This window comes from Anopheles marshallii, chromosome 2, assembly GCF_943734725.1.
Source record: "Anopheles marshallii chromosome 2, idAnoMarsDA_429_01, whole genome shotgun sequence".
NCBI classification, from domain to species: domain Eukaryota; kingdom Metazoa; phylum Arthropoda; class Insecta; order Diptera; family Culicidae; genus Anopheles; species Anopheles marshallii.
In genome coordinates, this window is record NC_071326.1 from 36,281,766 (window position 1) to 36,299,902 (window position 18,137).

General features: G+C 43.1%; 1 protein-coding gene across 1 annotated transcript in view; it reads right to left on the reverse strand.

Moving 5' to 3' along the window:
• The window catches only part of LOC128707195 (uncharacterized), a 34,959-nt gene that overhangs the window by 5,501 nt on the left and 11,321 nt on the right, over positions 1-18,137 (reverse strand). The window contains exons 2-3 of the mRNA XM_053802144.1: positions 15,330-15,411; positions 8,004-8,183 (exon numbers count right to left, since the gene is read on the reverse strand). Of these exons, the coding sequence (XP_053658119.1) occupies positions 8,004-8,183; positions 15,330-15,411 (262 nt within the window). The remainder of the gene's footprint in view (positions 1-8,003; positions 8,184-15,329; positions 15,412-18,137) is intronic.

An 18,137-nucleotide genomic window follows, 5' to 3' on the forward strand; every position in this document is an offset into this window, starting at 1 on the left:
ATCTACTCTATGGTAGTCTACTACGAGTCACATCTTTTTGTTAAAAGTATTGCTAATTATTCTTCTTCTAAAGTTCTCAAATGGGCTCTTATTTCTCGGTTCAACTTAACATTGAGCATATTGCATTGATGTTTCTGTTTCTAATCGACTATTCAATCTTTAGTAAGTGTGGTTCGATATGTGACACAAATGTCTTCACACAATTTATGTCTGTTTATGTTTTATGTTCGTGTGGCACACGTAACATATGTGGAGTAAAACAAAGTATGGTTTAAGCATGTTTACTCTTCCTGTTTGTGATCGTATCATCATTTTCAGCTTAAAAGCCCATGATAGGGACAACCCACCGAGAATTGTTAACAGTTGCCCAGTAACTGCCGGATGGGGGACTCTCCGACCTGGAGTGTGTCCGTACCAGCGGGACATGTTTGTTTACCACCGTGCTACCCTGGAGTACAGCTGGTTTCATTCTCACAGGACGTTTCTCGGTTCCAATGGAAAGCACCCCATATCATCAACAAACCTAAGCGTGATCCGCTGCGATGGAGAAGCGTTTGTAGACGTGGCCAACATGGAGACAAGGGAATTCATCCCATTGGCACCAACGATACGCAAGTGAAGGCAATGCTTTTTAATCTTGAAAATATAAACCTCCACTCCACGGGGGCAGCCACAACAAATAATCGAGCCCAGCATCAACACAACAACATGCTTCGAGGTTAGCGAAAAACCTATACCGCACGGAACGGAATGGCGACCGTTACAAAATGGTGACCACCAGTCAAGCGCAACATAAAAGAACGTTTCAATTACGGGCAGCACCGGCATGGCCGTAACATCCAGACAAACAAACACAGCGGGTGGGTGGCCAGTGATACCGGTTTTGCAATCTGTCCACTGACCGCCAAACGCCATTACACCGCCTTCTCCTTCCCATCCTGTTGATTCACCTGCCGTTCTCGGAAGGTGCCCAAACATTCCCGGTGATCCATCTGTCTTAATCTGCGGCGTCGCTTATCGATATCTATCTCGAGCGAGGTTTCGTTTGCGTTGGCAGCAGGATTTTCTTGCCCGCGTTTTGTGTATTTTGTTTTTTGCTACCACAAGCTGCATGTTGTTTGCAGACTTTTTCTGGCATCCAAGACTTTGGTCTTATCGATATCGGTGAGCCCGTGACGTGACGTGGGTAGAAAATGAGCACGGTTGCAGCGTGCGGATAATATCTGCGATAAGCGCGTAGTCGAAAAAAAAAGGGATGATACCCGAACCGAGCAAGAAACGTCTCACCATTCACTCACCGTTCTGAAGAGTATATCCGTCACACGCAACGGACCCAGCCGCAGACTGTCTTCTGGGGTATTTTTTTTTATTCGTTCTGCACCTTCTGCAGAAGCTGTTTGTTTCCGGTGTCGTTTCACTCGGTACGGTGGCTTCATTTTATTTCGCCATTTGATTCATCTCCTCACGGTGTCTTTCCGATTGCCAGCCACACTGTACCCGATTGCTGTATGCGAACCATTAACCGGATCGATTTAGAACGCACGCAAAAGCACGACGGAACACACTCAATAAATCTTGATAATTTCAACATTTTCATCCACATAAACCACACATACATGATGAGCCACGAAGCTGATGTAACGGGTAGGAACCGATTAGCCAGGTTTAGTGCATGCTGAACCGCAAAAGGTAATATAGCTGAAGCACAGCACAACAACATCCCGGTGTGTGACGCCATCGAACGCCGGAAGATGATGTAATGCGCGCTGATTTATTTACCATTTAGGCAAATTTTGATGATTTTTGTTTTCAATTTATTCCACACTGTTTGCATTTCATTTGATCGGCACACCGTACTTCACCGTATCGGGCGTACGTGATGGTGAATTAAATTTACCTTTCCGTGGGAGCTCACGATCAGACCTTCTCCTGCTCTTTGTTACTGGGGTACGAGCCGGCAATGGGTGCTATGTCGTGGAGGTACCAGTAAATCTATCAAGAATGAACCATTCCATATCGTGCCTTGTCTTTGGCACATCTTAGCCGAGGATGTGGTTGTGGCTTAGTTTATGAACTCTTTGCTGGCAGTGTGTGTCGCAGTTGAAGCTGAATTTCGAGCATGTGGACATACGCGGGGAATTAATGCCCTGAACAGATGTTTGCCGAACGCTGATACCGCATAATGTTTTAACTTTGACACTATGTTATTTATTTTTATTGCGTAACTCATAATGTTTCATAAATTTGTGATGTCATTGTATTAAGGTGTATATCATGCAATAAATGCGATAAACTTTTCCAATTATTTGTTACACCGTTTTTTCTATGTTGCAATATTTGACAGACTGAACACGTATATATCAGACTTTTATTGCTATTAACACTTCCCGATTTTAATAGCCAGCAAAATAGGGAGTGTTTATCCAAATCTTCAAGATTTCTATCCAGCGTTGGACTTTGTTGCACGTTACATGCAGAATTCTTTAGCATTGATATCGACTAAATAGATATATGAACTGATCTAAAACAGCACAAAACATCGGATTCAATCATTCTTCTGGAGCTCGTGCATATCTCAGCTCTTAAAGTTTAACCACTATTACCAACCGTATTTTTGTGGTGAAAAGTTTAACTCACCATTTGAAAATTGGTTTTCCTGTAACTCGCTCTACGGAGTGCCCTGTTTCCAGGATTATTTTCCCACCCCACGCAACGAGAAGTTGCCAGGCAGCTGTGAATTCCAATTCACCACAGCTGCTCAACGTTACGCTTCGCTTCGAACAAGCACGATAGCACGGCAGCCCGACGGTCACCATTCCACCCGGAATCACGTTTCGCTGCGGTCTCGGAAATTGTTTGAAGAAGAATTTTCCACCAGCATATATCACGTTTCGGTGGCCTTATCGCCGGTACACCCGTGCCGGGCCGCGCCAAAGTGTCAAGAAGCAACAAGGACTGACGACACGTCCAGTTCAACCTGCGTATGCGTACGGGTGTGTGTGTGTGCGCTGGTGGAAGTTCTCGAAAGGACCACGAGATCAACCAGCTAGCCGGGCGTGCAGTGTCGGGTTCGTTTTGTTGCTGCATTATCCCGCAAGATAGTCTCCGCCAGCGCCGAACCCATCGCAAAGCTTATCATAGCACACGCAGCATTTGTGCAAACAGCGCCAGAATCTTCGAATACTATATTCTGATCAAATATTTGCCGCTACCTTACACGCCTCGAGGGCGCTTCAGCGTACTGGTTTGTACACGTGCAGCACTAGGAAAAACTTTTTCCCCCAAAACGACTTGTAAGCCATCTTCGTTACGTTACGGTCCTCTTTACAAGCCAAACATCCAAAGGCTGATATCGAAGCCGACTGCAAACATTTTCGACGACCGGTGGCACAATTATCCTTAATTCTGGCGTAATGCGAAGTCACATCCTTTCCGGTTACGCAGCTGGCGGCAGCTTCTTCCAACGTTTATTGGTTCGAATGGAGAAGGAAACATTCCCGGCATACCGGACGCAATCCGGACAGCAGCTGGCCGCGCATACCGACGGCAGCCGGAGGTGGCTAAAGGCAATCAAAATCGGAGCCATACTGAAAGCGCGTGGAAGCGTAGTAGCTGGCAACTATTTGTGACTTTCATCTCGGCATTCTTGGCAAAGTATTGCAAATGAACGGAAAAGTGTAAAGTCTTCGGCGAACAGCTCCCAGGACTGAATCTTGTGCCGCAGGGTATTATATGAGCCCATCGCATAGATGTTCTATATTAATTCGCTTCAGATTGTACGTTGTTGTTGATGGGACAGGGATGTTTGAGGACTTTTTTTTTTATTTGGTATTTTGGCTGTTTGATAAAAATTACTATGTATTTGGTTTAGCAGACAATTCTTATGCAGTTTGGAACCTTAAAATGGTATAATTTAACACCCGAGAGAAAGAAAAACATCTTTATTATATCTTTAGTTCAATGTACGAATATATGACTGAGTAATTAGTATTAGCAATGATTTTTATTCTTTGTGTTTGAGCGTTTCTAGTAACGGCTGATTATTCAAAGTTAAAAAGTACAGATTACAGGGAACTTGTTTGAGATCTCTGCCCCGGGCATGTTGTTGAAACGAGCACTTTCGTTAACATTGTATCCCGATCCTTTCGGCAAACGTCGGATGAATTCAAAGGTGTGATTACCTATCTATACAGATGCATCGCGCAATTCAAAGCGCAACCGCATGCGGTGCTACCATAATTTGGTTTTACAACTCGCTAATCTTCAATCCACAGTTTTAGTCGATTATCATGTATGCACAAAACGAGCCGTAAACCAATGATATCTCTACCATCAGCGAGTCGTATAGCGTTCGCTAGCATGAGGTGCAGACAGCCCGACCCTGTCATAGGGCTCAAGGAGAACCTATGGTATTAGCAAAAGACGCTGAGAGTTTTCCATCCTGTTGTTTTTTTTTGCCATTCGTAAAATTTCACTCTGGTTATGCCATGGCTATGCCTTGCAATCAATGAGGAGATGGTTGGAGTGGAACATCTTCTCCAGAATTTGTAACACCAGCGAACTATTACACCAAACCAAACACAGATGATACAGTATTTGTTTAGGCTCTTGGTCAATAGCAAAGATTTACAAGGCAAAGATTTAAATTATCCTTAATGTTTCTTTGTTTGCGGTTTGATACCATGGAAATCCATTTGACATGTTGATTCTATTTTTAGTAAAGAATCAAATACTTTTTGTCAATAAATACTTAAATATTAACAAGTTCAACATAAAACATTTCACATCTACCTCAGTATTACTTTAACTTGAAAAGAACTTAGAAATGGGTCAATTGACTATAAAATTCCACTTTAAGCCGTGGATCATTTCAAAGTTTAATGCAAACATGGTAATCTATCTATAAATAAGTATTCGTCAAAAGTAGCCACAGCTTTCAAGTCTCTCGTCCTAATGAATGTTTTTATGTTTTGAAATCTACTCAACGTCTTTCTTACATACAAATTATATCTTCTCCGTTCAAACTAATCGCGTCTGGCTCAAAATATTACTTCTAATCCCTGTAGCCTTTGTTATACATTAATGAATTAATCATGAAAAAACCTAAGACGAAACAAACGGATTAAAAGTTCGTACTCGAGAATTTAGCATTCAGCACTCATTAATCAATGTTAGTCCGCGGGAATAAAAATAACATCCAATTCCAACGAACATATTCCCAATTAAAACGAGAGTAAACAAGCAAATAACCACAAACCATTCGATCCACACCGGCGCACTGTTTCTGCCTGGCGGCTTCTTGCTTAGCAAGGATGCGTTAATTAAACTAACATCGCCGTGAAACAACGTCATAAAAAAGCGACCTGGAGTAACGTGGAATTTACATCGCTGAACCGGCTTCGTTACACACAACGCAGGAACGATGCGGTTGTGGTGATGGGTTGAAGATTATTGTAACGCCCAACACCCGCTGGCAGCGGGGACGATGACGATGGTGCCACAGAAATTGGCTTTAAACGTGGCGCTGGCAGGGCGCAACGGATGCCTTTGGCCGGCTGTTCGGGGCATGTTCATGTAATAAAATAAACGGCTTGAAAAAAGGGGGAGAGAGTGTTCAGTTCATATAGAAAAAAAAATTCCATAAACACATACCAACAGATCCGCGCGTTACACGGACCCCCACTTAGGGGGTTCCATGTTGGAAACCGACCACTACGGCACACCCACGGCAAAAAAGGGTGCAATGGATGCAGTATGAATATTTATGCATCCGAAAGCCTCTGGTACGCCACCGCGTACACACCCATACATGCTTGCACACACCTGTCCCATGCATCGACTGCATAACGGAACGCCATCAGATGTGCGTGCGTGCACGGACGAGCGTGTGGGTTTGTAACCCGCCGCCAAAGGAGACATTGTGGCGCTCGGTTCAATGTGCCGCCCGGATCGAAATGTCTGCCATCGTGTGAAAAATATGATGCAAAATTGCAACATGGCACAAAAACGACCTAAAAAAAACAACGAGGGGTGATGAGCCCTTGTTCCAGCGGGAATGGTAGGCAGGGACAATAAAACAAGCGTAATAACGGGCGTGGATAAACAGAAATAAAAAAGAAAATCGAGAAAACTCATTTTTGAAATTAAAAATTTACGCGTATGTCGCGCCCATTCGCTTGCCACGCACGACGTTGGCACCGATTGATCTCAATAGCATTCAATAAATTGCACTTTTTAATCCCGCTTTCCTTGCATCTTCTTTCCGACTCGCCCTCCAGCAAGCTTGCGTTATAAGAGAAATGAATTAATAAAAAAAACAGCACTCTCACACATCGCTCCCATGCGGAATTGGTGCGCAATGATCGACATTTATTATTATAATTGCGACCTGAAAACGTTTACAAAAGGTCACCAGTGGGAAATAAAGCAAAAAGCCCCTCTCGATGGCATGTAAACCCATGTAAAATGGCAACTGACTGCGCACAAAAAGTGACAGATGTCAAAAGCTTACACAATTTTATGCTTTATCATGCCGGCCCGGTTATAGCCGTTGCACTGCTAGAAACGCAAACTGGAGGGCATTATTTCAATGGGAGATTTAAGTTAAAAAAAAATCAGGGTAAAAAGGATGAAGTAATAAACTGTCAGAAAATAAATTGTTTTTCTTTTCTCGTTGGAGTTTCTCCTTTTCTTGCCATAAACAACTCCAGCAATGGCTGGGTGGATGGTGAGCAATTGAAATCACGTTTGCGAAAATACAAACTTGCACTTCGGTTGGGCCCTTTTCGAGTTGAACATTTTTGATACGGAATTTGTTTTATTTCCCTTATCTATGGTTCCGGCCGGCGACCATCCCACCCTACCACCCTCATCCTTTCAGAGTCTCCGAATCCGAAGAGTTTGACGTAGGGATGTATTTGCTTTTTACTTTCGGGCGACTAGCACGATTGGACGGTTTCCACCAAGTTCAGCAGATTTGGAAATGCCCGTACTTCGTTTCATGGTACGATAAAGTGCAATGAATTCTTTCCGCTCCCGCCCTTTCAGCACTTCGTCCATTCCATCCATCGCAAACTTCCGGAACAGCGTCGGGTCGGAAGTTGCAGCATCCAGCGGCGACAGAACAAGATGTCCTGTTCTGCCTGCCGTGCCTGCACTCGCCAACGGGGTGGCCAACAAAACAAAATGAAGAGATAGAAAAGTTGACCTCCCTCCGGTTGGCGAGAGTTTGTGATTTAAGGACCGGCGGCTTTTGTGATGTTTCCCACAGGTTTCCTTCGCTCCGAATTTCCCCTCCCCCCGTATCAATCCCGGGCCACCGGACATGCGGCACAGAATGAGTAATTCCCATTCATGATGCTGCCGGTACTGCTGTTGTCCACTTCCGGACGTAACACCGGCAGAAGGACCGTGATGGCCATTATGTTCACTTTCGCCGTCCGCCTCGGTCTGCTTCCGTCCGGCGTGTAAATAGTTTCCGGATAATCACAGTCACACAGGAGTGCCAGGCAGTAAATTTACACCCGACTGAAGCGAACAATCGGCACAAGTTTGGTTTATCCGTTAAAAAGCTAAACGTCTACAGGTTGAAGGTGTAGCGGAATGTTAAATTGAAAGGCACGGACAGGATGTTTGAGTGTGACGACGGGGATGATATAGGAATTTGAACTTATGCGCCCCGCAGCACAACACACGTCGGTGCACGCTTGAATAAATCAATCAGACAATGTTTCATTGCATCTCACCGGATGGGATGACGCATGTGACTTCCATACAGTAAGATGTCATTTGCAAGAGGGATTAATTATTATCGAAGCTTGGTAATAAAAGTTCCTGAGCTACCGATCTGTGAGTAAGCTGTACTGTTCTGTAATCTGTACCAGACAGTCTGTGGGACATAGCAGACAACTACATGCATAATTGTTTATTCATGGAAGCTAACATTCCGTGTTTTTTAAGGTCCTCCCTTTGGGTCTGCGCCTGAGGTATGTAAAATAACTTACCATTGTACTTATCGAATGCCGTCGGTACGTATTCGTGTGTGAAGCGGTCCTGTATGTAGGAGAGTATTAGGTTGGTTTTACCGACAGCACCGTCTCCCACGAGGACACACTTCACGTTCGGCGATGTGTTCGCTTCGGACGTTCGTTTTTCATGCTTTTGTTTCGATTTTTCCTTTTTTTCTGCAAAGAAATAAGAATGTACATGAACATTAGGCTGTGGTATTGAATGATCGTAAGTCAACTCTGAAATTAATCTTTAATCTCCGAATATTAATTGATCTTCAAACGATCAAAATGCGGGAATCCGTTCATGAAGATAACCAAGTTCAAACCATTTCTGGGTTGATTTCAAGTTGAAGTTAAATATGTAAAGGTAGAATATTTCTCGAGCTATCACAAAGAGATCATCAAAGCTTTTCCAATTCACAAACTTACGAAGCTTTCGGGTAGGACAGATGCGTCAGTTGAGAAATCATTGCCCAAAATCAACATCATTCTGAACCCGATCCAGATGGTGTAAATGATTGCACATCTATCTCAACAGATTCCACTTCATGTAGAAAATAATCTAGAAAAAGTTTCAACTATACCGATTGAACTCGAAAACCCTGTATCTTACGTAAAAAAAACATTGTATAATAATCCCAGTACTGGGAAACCCAGCAAAATATCGATTCAACTGAAATTCTCTATTTTATCAACTATCTTAGTCCATAATTGAAAGCCATTGCTTAAAATTAAATGAAATTTCAACTAAACCGCTGAATGCTATTTAACACATAATTGTTGAGGGCTCTAGATTTCACGGAAAATGCCACATGAGAAGGAGAGATTTTTGCCATTATAGGCTAGCAATTGCCATTTGGTACAGAAAAGTCAATTAAAACAATTATACAGATATTTTAAGGTATTGCAATCCAACATTTGCCCTGTTCAAATCACAGTATTAAGAGAAACACGCATGCTTGATCAACGTACTGGGCGAGTGTTTGCACTAATGAGAGCAATTGCATTATTACAATTTCAGCTGAAAATAAAGCTACATTCAGGGAACGCTTATTTTGTAAAATATTGTCTTGGAGCGATAAATATGTTTTGTGGAATTGCTGTGAGTTCGTGTTAAAAGTTCCCACGTGGTCCATTCAAAACACTCGATTAGTACGCGGAAAATTAACAACAAAATACGCTGGAGTAAACAGTATTTTCTATTTAAATAAACATGAAATGCTACAGTCCAGGATTTTCAATGGAAAGCAATGAAATGCTTCCACATTTCATGCTTGATACATTGTTTCCGATTTAGTGTGGTGAGTTTTAACTAAAAAAAACACGCTCACCAGACGTCAAGCGACAAAGTGCAACATGCTAGCGTACTTCCGTTTCCGCGGTTGCATACATTACAAGCGTTTGAAATGGATTTGCATTTTTCGTGTGCTTTTTTTTCCTCTCTCCCCCGTTGAGCAACATTGTTGCAAACCATCAACCCTGGGCAGGCAAATGCCGCTAAGGATGAACGTCGTTCGGATGAGAAATGACGGACGGACTTACCATATTCCGTAACCCATTTCTCATTGACTCGACCACAATGACTTTTCGCTCAGCAACTCGCCCACGCGCACAAAAACAAAACAAACACTAGGAAACAACCTCCCCCCTCCCCCCCACACACACAAAGAATATAAAAGTAAGAAAACAATTTCAAACTAAGAAACAAAACGGCGCAATATTTCTGTTTGCCAATTGGAAAACTTTTGCCCGCACACTGCACCCGTTCTCGCGGCACTCAGCCCTAGTCGTCGCACGGACAAAAGCGAGTTGGAAAATGGGACCTCGTGTTGCGTTTCGTCTGCAAGCACCCCGGCTTCGGGTTGTGCCATTTGCGACAAAAGAAGGTCAAAACTTCGGTGTGACCATTGTAATGGAGAGCGAAGAAGAAACAAATTAATTTTTAAACTCTTTTTAATTTGTTCCAGACGCGGAACTGAAACAGGCTGACCGCCAAACTCCGAGGCACCGGGGCGTGTGCAACTGGGAAAACATCAGCCTGTGTGTGTGTGTGTGTGAGGGGAGTGGCAATCATTTAGCACAAAATCCCTAACACGTTTCGTGTCCTGCTGCGGGTTGGAATTTAATTTTCCTCCTGACCCACTCTGACCTTTCCTGGGCGCGTTGCTCGTACCCAAGAGCGTTTGTGTCCGACTGTTGGGGATTCGGTTTGGCTAATTAGTCAAACCAGTGGTTTCGAGTTCTTTCCCAGTTTTTCCTCCATTTTTTTCCAATCGTATCCCGGAAACGTAATGCAATAAGCTTCCCGAATCAGTTCTGACATTTGGCACATTGTCACCACAGTGGAATAGTTTCAGCTTTTTTTTTTTCATCTCGCTTTCGCTCGGTGTAGAATTTTTTTTGCGGTTCTGGAAACGAACATGCACATCGATTTTGTCAGTTTTGAAGTCGCTGCAAACGACCAAGCCCGGCTTCGGTTATGTCATTATTTTCCTGGCCATCTTCCAGAAATGGCTTTGCCAAATGGACACTGTTTGCCAAAGCTGACGGACTGCGCGACTGGATCGATGACGAAAAGCACGATAAACTGTTTGTGCTTGGACGGTTCATTCCCGCCGTCCGAAAGTGAGCTGAATGAAGCAAAATAAAAAAAAAGCAACAAATCAACTCTCCTACCGTAACCGGGGAGGACTCAATCAAACGAGAAATTGTTTGAAAGAGTGATGGAAATAGGGCGGAGAAACAGGGATGCGGATCTGGGAGCGCGACCCGAAACATGTATCCGTCCAACTGCCAATCACGCTCCACCGGCCAATGTTTTCCTGGCGACGTAGAACACACATTCCATGCAGCAACGACAACAGAGTGCAACTCTTTCCATGCTTCAAGCGGTGTGTTGGTTGCTGTTGTTTTGTTTTTCCCCCTTTCCATCCAGCGCGTGCAGTGAAAAGCTGATCCCAGTGGGACGGAAAATTGAAACAATCGTACAAGAACTTGGACTCGGTGTACTAGCTGCCCCGCGCACGGAGACGATGATCGATTGCCCAAACGTAAACGGGACCGAATTTGCATAATAATGTATTCGATCCCTTTCTTCGTGTGCTTTCTTACCGGCAAACGTCACGGTGGGGATTTGCACGGGATGAAAGTCCAAAAATCAACTTCGTTCCTGACAGTAAACTAAACATGTGTATTTAATATGAAAGATTTAACTGGGAAAATTTTAGAATTCTGAGTATCAATGTTAACTGATTTCTAAGGATGAGGATTTCTGCCAAGTCAAGGTTTTTGTTTGTCAAGCTTCAACTCAATGAAAATATTGGAATAATGGTATTGTTTCGAAAAATTTATTCAAATTCAGAAAGAATTCTTAGCAATTCTCCATTGCAATTTGTATATAACAGTTTTTTAATTGAATTGATAGTTCATGATAAAGAAACATTCAAAAAGTCCATGAAACTAACATGGTATTGAAAAGACATAGAGAGATGTTACATTCAACAGTAGCATATTTACTATACTTTTTGGGCATTTTTGTAATTTTGAAAATTTGTACGTTATTCAACTGTTTTTTTTCCTGGATCATTATCATGATCGTGAGCTAATAAATCAGATGCAATAGGTACTAGGCGTCCCCATAGGTCTAAAAATCTAAAATGAGTTTAAAATATGGTTTTAACATAGTTTCATTGCTGTCAATTGATGGCACGGGTTTTGGTAGCTGAAGCTACTGACACGATATCAGAAACGACTGACGAGAGTAAGCTATAACATGTTCCAAATCGTTGAACCTTTGGGGCACTAAAAGTGGACGTCTCAGTCAAAAATTGGATGTTTCAAGTGATGAAAACCAATAAAACGCTTGAATGTAAATGATGAAAAAATTATCGTTATTATTAGTTTAAATGTCCTGTTAACTCATGACCAGAAACTCAGTTAAATACATGCATACATAATAAATACATACGATAAACGTTCATTTTCAATTATCAAACGATCATTAACACATCCTGAGTGCAACAATGAAAGCGAAGTAGTTAGTTTCTTATCCATTTTTTTATTACTTTACTATCCTTTTTTACTTTAGTGCCTTTACAAGTGGTGTGGTACAGAACAAAATTAAAATGTATTTTTCTTCAAAATATAATTTTATCCCGACAATCGATGCGACCATCCCAGTGTGGAATGACCAACCGGGATCTGGGAGTCCGGGCAGACGGATTGTGTCGTTTGATTTTTCGATTCATACGAGCTCGAAAGGAACTTTTTTCGGCCCATCGTAGGTCACCAAATCACCTGGTACCACCTGGTACCACATCTTGCCTTTTCAGGGTCAACTCATACCCCGGGTCCATTACGTCGTCGTCCACCGGCGAAATCGGGGACCGTTCTGATTGAAATATATATGTATAGTTTGTCCTTTCGGCGCATGGGACAATAAATATTATTCTGTAATTTGGGACCGTGTGTGAGGGTAGAGAAAATATTTTCCATGGGACTTTCCGTTCCAGGAATACATACGTCTATGAACCGCGGATACGAAACACTCGGGTTCGTTTCGGGTTCTAGTGCTGGTTCTGTGTCGATGTTTTCCCTTGGCAAACACGTCACAAAAGAAACCCATCGGCGATACTGTAATCCATAAAAATCAAAGGCCAACCAACTCCCAGCAGAAGAACGGAAAACCGTCTGCCTTAACGCGATCTCCTTTATTCCCAGCCTTCGCACAACTCCTTTCTCATTGCACACTTTCTTCGCTTTTTACCATTCCGTGCAGCCTGACGGATATGAACCAATAGTTGACGGCAAAAGGGGCAAAAAAAAAATGCAACGAAATTTTCCTATAGCGCGATCAAGCCAAAACACACATCTACCAGCGTCACAGGGTTCTTTCGCAACACAAAAAAAAAATCTTTAAAAAAGCACCCAAAAAATATGGATCAACATCATCAAGACTTTCCCTCCGCAAAATAACATCCCAAAACCCGGCCCGTGAAGCGAAAAATGCCGCAAAGCAAATAGCGACGCAAAATATCCCAGAAACGACATTATCGTCAGTGACCTTTGGTTAGGTTATTAAAAATTGTATTCCTTCGCTTTCCCTTGCGTTCCGGTGTGTTTCTGTGTGTGTGCGTTTTGATTATTCGGTTGGTTTGTTTTCACGCGCAAGGACTCGTTCCTGTGGTGCGTACGATCCTTTCGCCTTCCGGGCCTATGTTGCTGTGTACACACAATAAAAAGCGAAAGAATATGGACGGAGGCTATAAAAATGATCCTTTTCTTTCGCATCTAATAACCATCGTCATTAGTCCGATACTTCCGGTCGGGTGAAATGTCCTGCACAATCCCACCCAGCCGTCCAACCGTCCGGTGCGGTGCCAGTGCCGGAAAAGGAAGAATGAACACAACAACCGAAAGCAAACCAGAACAAACCTCGTTGCGTTCTGAACCAAGGCAAGCGGCAGCTATTTAATTAACAATGGGACCTGCTGCCTCAACACTGCCGGAAGTATTACACCGCATCCCGATCTATGTAGGAGATGGTCACCGCCCAAGGGGTCCTTTTTCATGGATTAATTTGTACACTGTGATTTGTGCGATTTGTGGTTGCCACATATTTTTCACTCCCGTTCGCTACTCCTTGTGCGGCATCATCCGCTTCCGGTGCTAATTCTTACCGTTTCGCCTTTATGCGGATCATTTCGTTTCGTTCACGCCGAAGGTAAGCTGAGGCTGTGGGAAAATCTTCGCGCATCCAACCAATCGGTGTGGGAAACAACACGACCCTGTGCGGGCAAAAGGAAGGACCAGCGTAAGGGTTGCAGCTGTTCACAGCTTCCTTTTTACAAACACCCCTAAGCACACCAACCGATGACCGTTCATTTTCACTCGTTTGGTCGCAAATGCTCAATCATTTGTACGAGCGCTGAACCTTCGAAATCTACGAAACGTTCGACACGATCCGGCACATGCAACAGTTTGCGGTTCGGTACGTGCAAATGATAAACAGTGCAGGCTTTCGATTTGAAGCGCAGTCCGGTTCCGCAGATTCGTTCGCTTCCGGGCAACCATACTTGCTGGCCACGAATGTCCATGTCTGGTTGATTTATACGCTCCGGTTGAAGCAAGCCGCGCCAAAACAAAACCAGCAAAGCGACCCATTTCTTCGACACGAATCATTCGTACCGTTGACGAGTTTTTGTTAGGAGGAGGAGGTAAGAAGGAACGTGGTGGGGAAGGGAAGGGAACGCTGGGTGCAGGGTAACAAATAGCAATGGCGCAACCCTCTCCAGCGGGAACGGCCGACGGGCGAACCGAGGCAAACGATTGCACTCCACAGGAGAATTGTCATGAAACAGGAATCTATTTACTTTCTCCAGGTGAGCAATGGTGGTAGACGCACGGAACGAACCCTAGTACGCAACGTGTCCCCATTAACACCAGTGAATGCATCGATTTTGTGTTCTTGTCCGCTTAGAAATGCCTTTGCTTGTGCTGGATGGCCATTAACAACCAATTACTAACATTGAAAGCCAGCAGAGCCCAGTGAACGCAACCCACAGTGGAGATACAAATATTGCAGGGAATCATATTTCGGGGAAATGATTTTGGGAAATTCACTAATTACTATAAAACATAATTAAGCACGTTTAAGAAGAATAAGAGAAGTTATGTTGATGCTCCATTTTTAAATATCGTTTCTATTTATCAAGTTAGAACCCAAGCCTTTTGTTTAAAATTCTATCTTCAAACGGAGAAGTGTTCGTAAAGATAAATTAAAGACTGAAGCATACGCACTACTATACAAACAAATAATTTTGTAACTTCTATAACTATTATTTTATAACTAAAAAATGCGTAAAACTGTTCCAAACATTATAAAAATTGTAAATATTTAACTAAAAAAATTACCTAAAATACAAAAACTAAGTTCGTAACAAGCAGAATGATAGTGTGAAAAGTATCACAGGTGTTGAAAATCAACTTTAAAAAACTGAGTAAATTTGAAGTAACTAGCGTTTGTGGAACTTTTTCCTACTTTCATTAAACCAAAAAGTCATTCGTTTCGGCCAACAATTTCAAGTAACGAACTACGCCACGTTGCAATCACCCAAATGCCGGACAAGAGTATGACCACAAATTCCAATTTGTCCCACGCAATCGTTATCAGCTACAAAACCCGCGCTACACAACTAGCAGAAAGTTTTCGAATTCATTTCGCTATCCCGTTGCATCCAACGTGGCCAAACTTTCCAGAGCATGACAATTGCACACCCGAAAAACCCCTTGCCTGATGCCCGAAGCCCGCTCTTTACTTACCGATTTTCGATCGTTTCGAGTTTTTCTTTTCCTTCACCAGTGCGCGTCGTGATTTCTCGCTCGAGCTGGTATCGCTGCTGTGCTGCAAGTAGAAATGAACGAATCCATCATTAGTTTTCGAGGTTCTGTAAATTACGCTTTTCCACCCGCGTGCAAACGACGAACCCCGCGATGGACGGTACAGATGCAGCGTACTGCAACGTGGTCCATTGCGATGTGCTAAACACGTTTAAAGTCACTGACCGCCGGGAGAGAGCGCAACGCGCACTGGCACAACATCGAAACAGAATGGTGGCCATGTCCGTAGGCGACAGACGGGATTAAATGATAACTGAGCTCATTTCGAATTTGGTTTGAGTTTATTTGTTTGCACAGGACGGGTGAGACTGATAAAACTCAAGGTTGAGGCGCGGCTGCTGACAGTGGGAACGTGACAGGATTTAAGTGTTGTCATCGATGCAGACGTAGACAGCAGTGAGTGAGATTGTAGCGAAACTCGAAACCTCGAAATGCCTTAACACGGTTTGCATTTCTAAGAATCACTACAGTTTATAGAAAAAAACTTCCAAATTCGTTCTACATAATATCTTTACTAAGAAGTGACTTCGCTTCAAGCGAAAATTAAACACAAGCCAAGCTAAAACGATTCAATGCGAAGGTAAACAATCTCGCAACATCAAACAAATCCTTTGGCTTCATTTTTATGCCGAATCATAACTCGAGCATAACTAGCGGAAAGACTAGCACTGCACGGTGCAGCACTTGGCACGTATGAAGCTGTTCGTACTGCGGAAGTCCTTAGCCGAGAAGGAAACCTTCAAAACTAATTCGCTCACAATCCGTACCGTGTAAGGTCGGGCAGACTCGCAAATGAAGTTCATCAAGGGCTTCCAGGGAGCTTTCTTTGCCCGGGGAAACGGATGGATGCAATGGTGCATAAGACGGTGCATGCCGGTGTCGGTGCAAAACTAATCCACGTCAACGCAAACAAGCACACCGTAATCCATTTAACGAGCTTGTTTACCAACTACATCAACCATACCCTTTCAACGGTTGCATCTGTTGCAATCATCATCTTGTTGATTCATTGTCGATCCACACAGTAGTCGAACGGAGTAGTGTTAAGCCGCAGCATCCGTCTTTAAACTAACAAATCATTTCGGAATTACTCCAGCGCCTAATTAGTTTCTACGATGGGCTCTGAAGCATATAAAAGCACTCTCTTCTTAACAACCGCCCCGGTAGTATAATTAGTATCAACATCAGCTAGGATAAATAGAAACAATCTACTTCTGCGCAAGTATGCTAATTATTCACTGCTTAGGGCATTATCAACATGCATTAAGCAGTTCAAAAACGTGGACCACAGTGCGGAGAATCAAAAGCTTTTTAAATTTGTCTAATAATTCCAAAGATATACTTTTGCAAACACTTTGGAAGATTTCGTAGAAGCGTAATAAAAGCGTTTCTGTTAGCAGACACTACTCCACCTCATAGTAAGGTGGCAATATTAGTCGCCACATTCAACGGTCACATTGCCCCAATTCCACCATTGAAAGCTTCCCCAGTGCAATGGCCTCCTCCATGGCAATCCCAACGCCTTACCAGTCGCATGATGGGGTTGCTATAACGAAACATAAACCCCACCCGCATCTGACTCTGTTGTATGTCCCTTAAGCTCGATGGTCCTGCTAGTTGTTTGCCATAACCTCTCTTAGGCTATTACTTCTGGTGAAATTCCTTTTCGAGTGTGCGTGCTTCATAGCACCAATTAGAACCGCCCGGTGCGTCAACAGCCTGTAGCCTGCTGCTTAGACGAGTTGTACCAGGTAAACATAAATACCACGACCAGTAATAAATAAGAACGGAATCACAGAACATGCTTTGGAATTCACCTCAATGCATATTGTAGAGGAATCGGTGAAGCATATTTCATACAAAAACACAGCATAGCCCACGAAGCTGGCTTACACGTGCAACCTTTGTGCTTCACGATGGAAGGGGAGACATTTTCCGTGTAAAGCTTTTCCGTCCCTACAACGTGCGCTGGGTAGTCCTTCAGAGCGAGCTTTACAGTTCGCATAGTTAAGTACATTTCATGCTTCTCTGCTGTTGGCGAGTGATGTGATTTGAGCAAAGTACGAGCTAGATTTGACTTTTTTTTTAACCTTTCGCTGGCTTGGCTGTTTTGCTGGGAACGGAATGATTTTTCAGTAAATAAGGCGAGAGAGTAATATTTCGCAATTTGCAGTTAAGTTTACTATTGCTAATGTGTTATGGATTCAAGCCTATTATATTAAACTTTATGTGATGTATCATTCTTTTAAGACACCTTAATTATGTTGTTTCTATACCATTCTGAACCATAACTTTTGAGCTAAGGTGCAGTTACATATTTTTAAAATACTTTTTGGCAACTAAAAGACAAAAGGAATATGTCTTCTTTAAGTCGAACATTGCGCTTGCACATCCAAAGTATGCCGCAAAATTCACCCACAGTCTAGCGTATGTAATCGCAAGGTCATGGTTGACTTTGTTGGCACTTGACCATTCGTTAGGAGAACTTCAAGTTGAGCTCCGTTATCGTCCCCGGAACGAACTCTCGATCAATCATGCATACATATACACCCACAACCAGTGTCACACAAGGTTATGCTGTTGCACTTCCCGCTGCGCTTACCATTTCAATGGGAGTCATTTTGCTCAGTGTTCTAGACAGCCACTGTACCGCATTTTGTTTCCTCTACGAAATGAGCTTGGGTGCTAAAAATAGTACCGATGTTGTCGACGAAATTTGCTATTATGTTG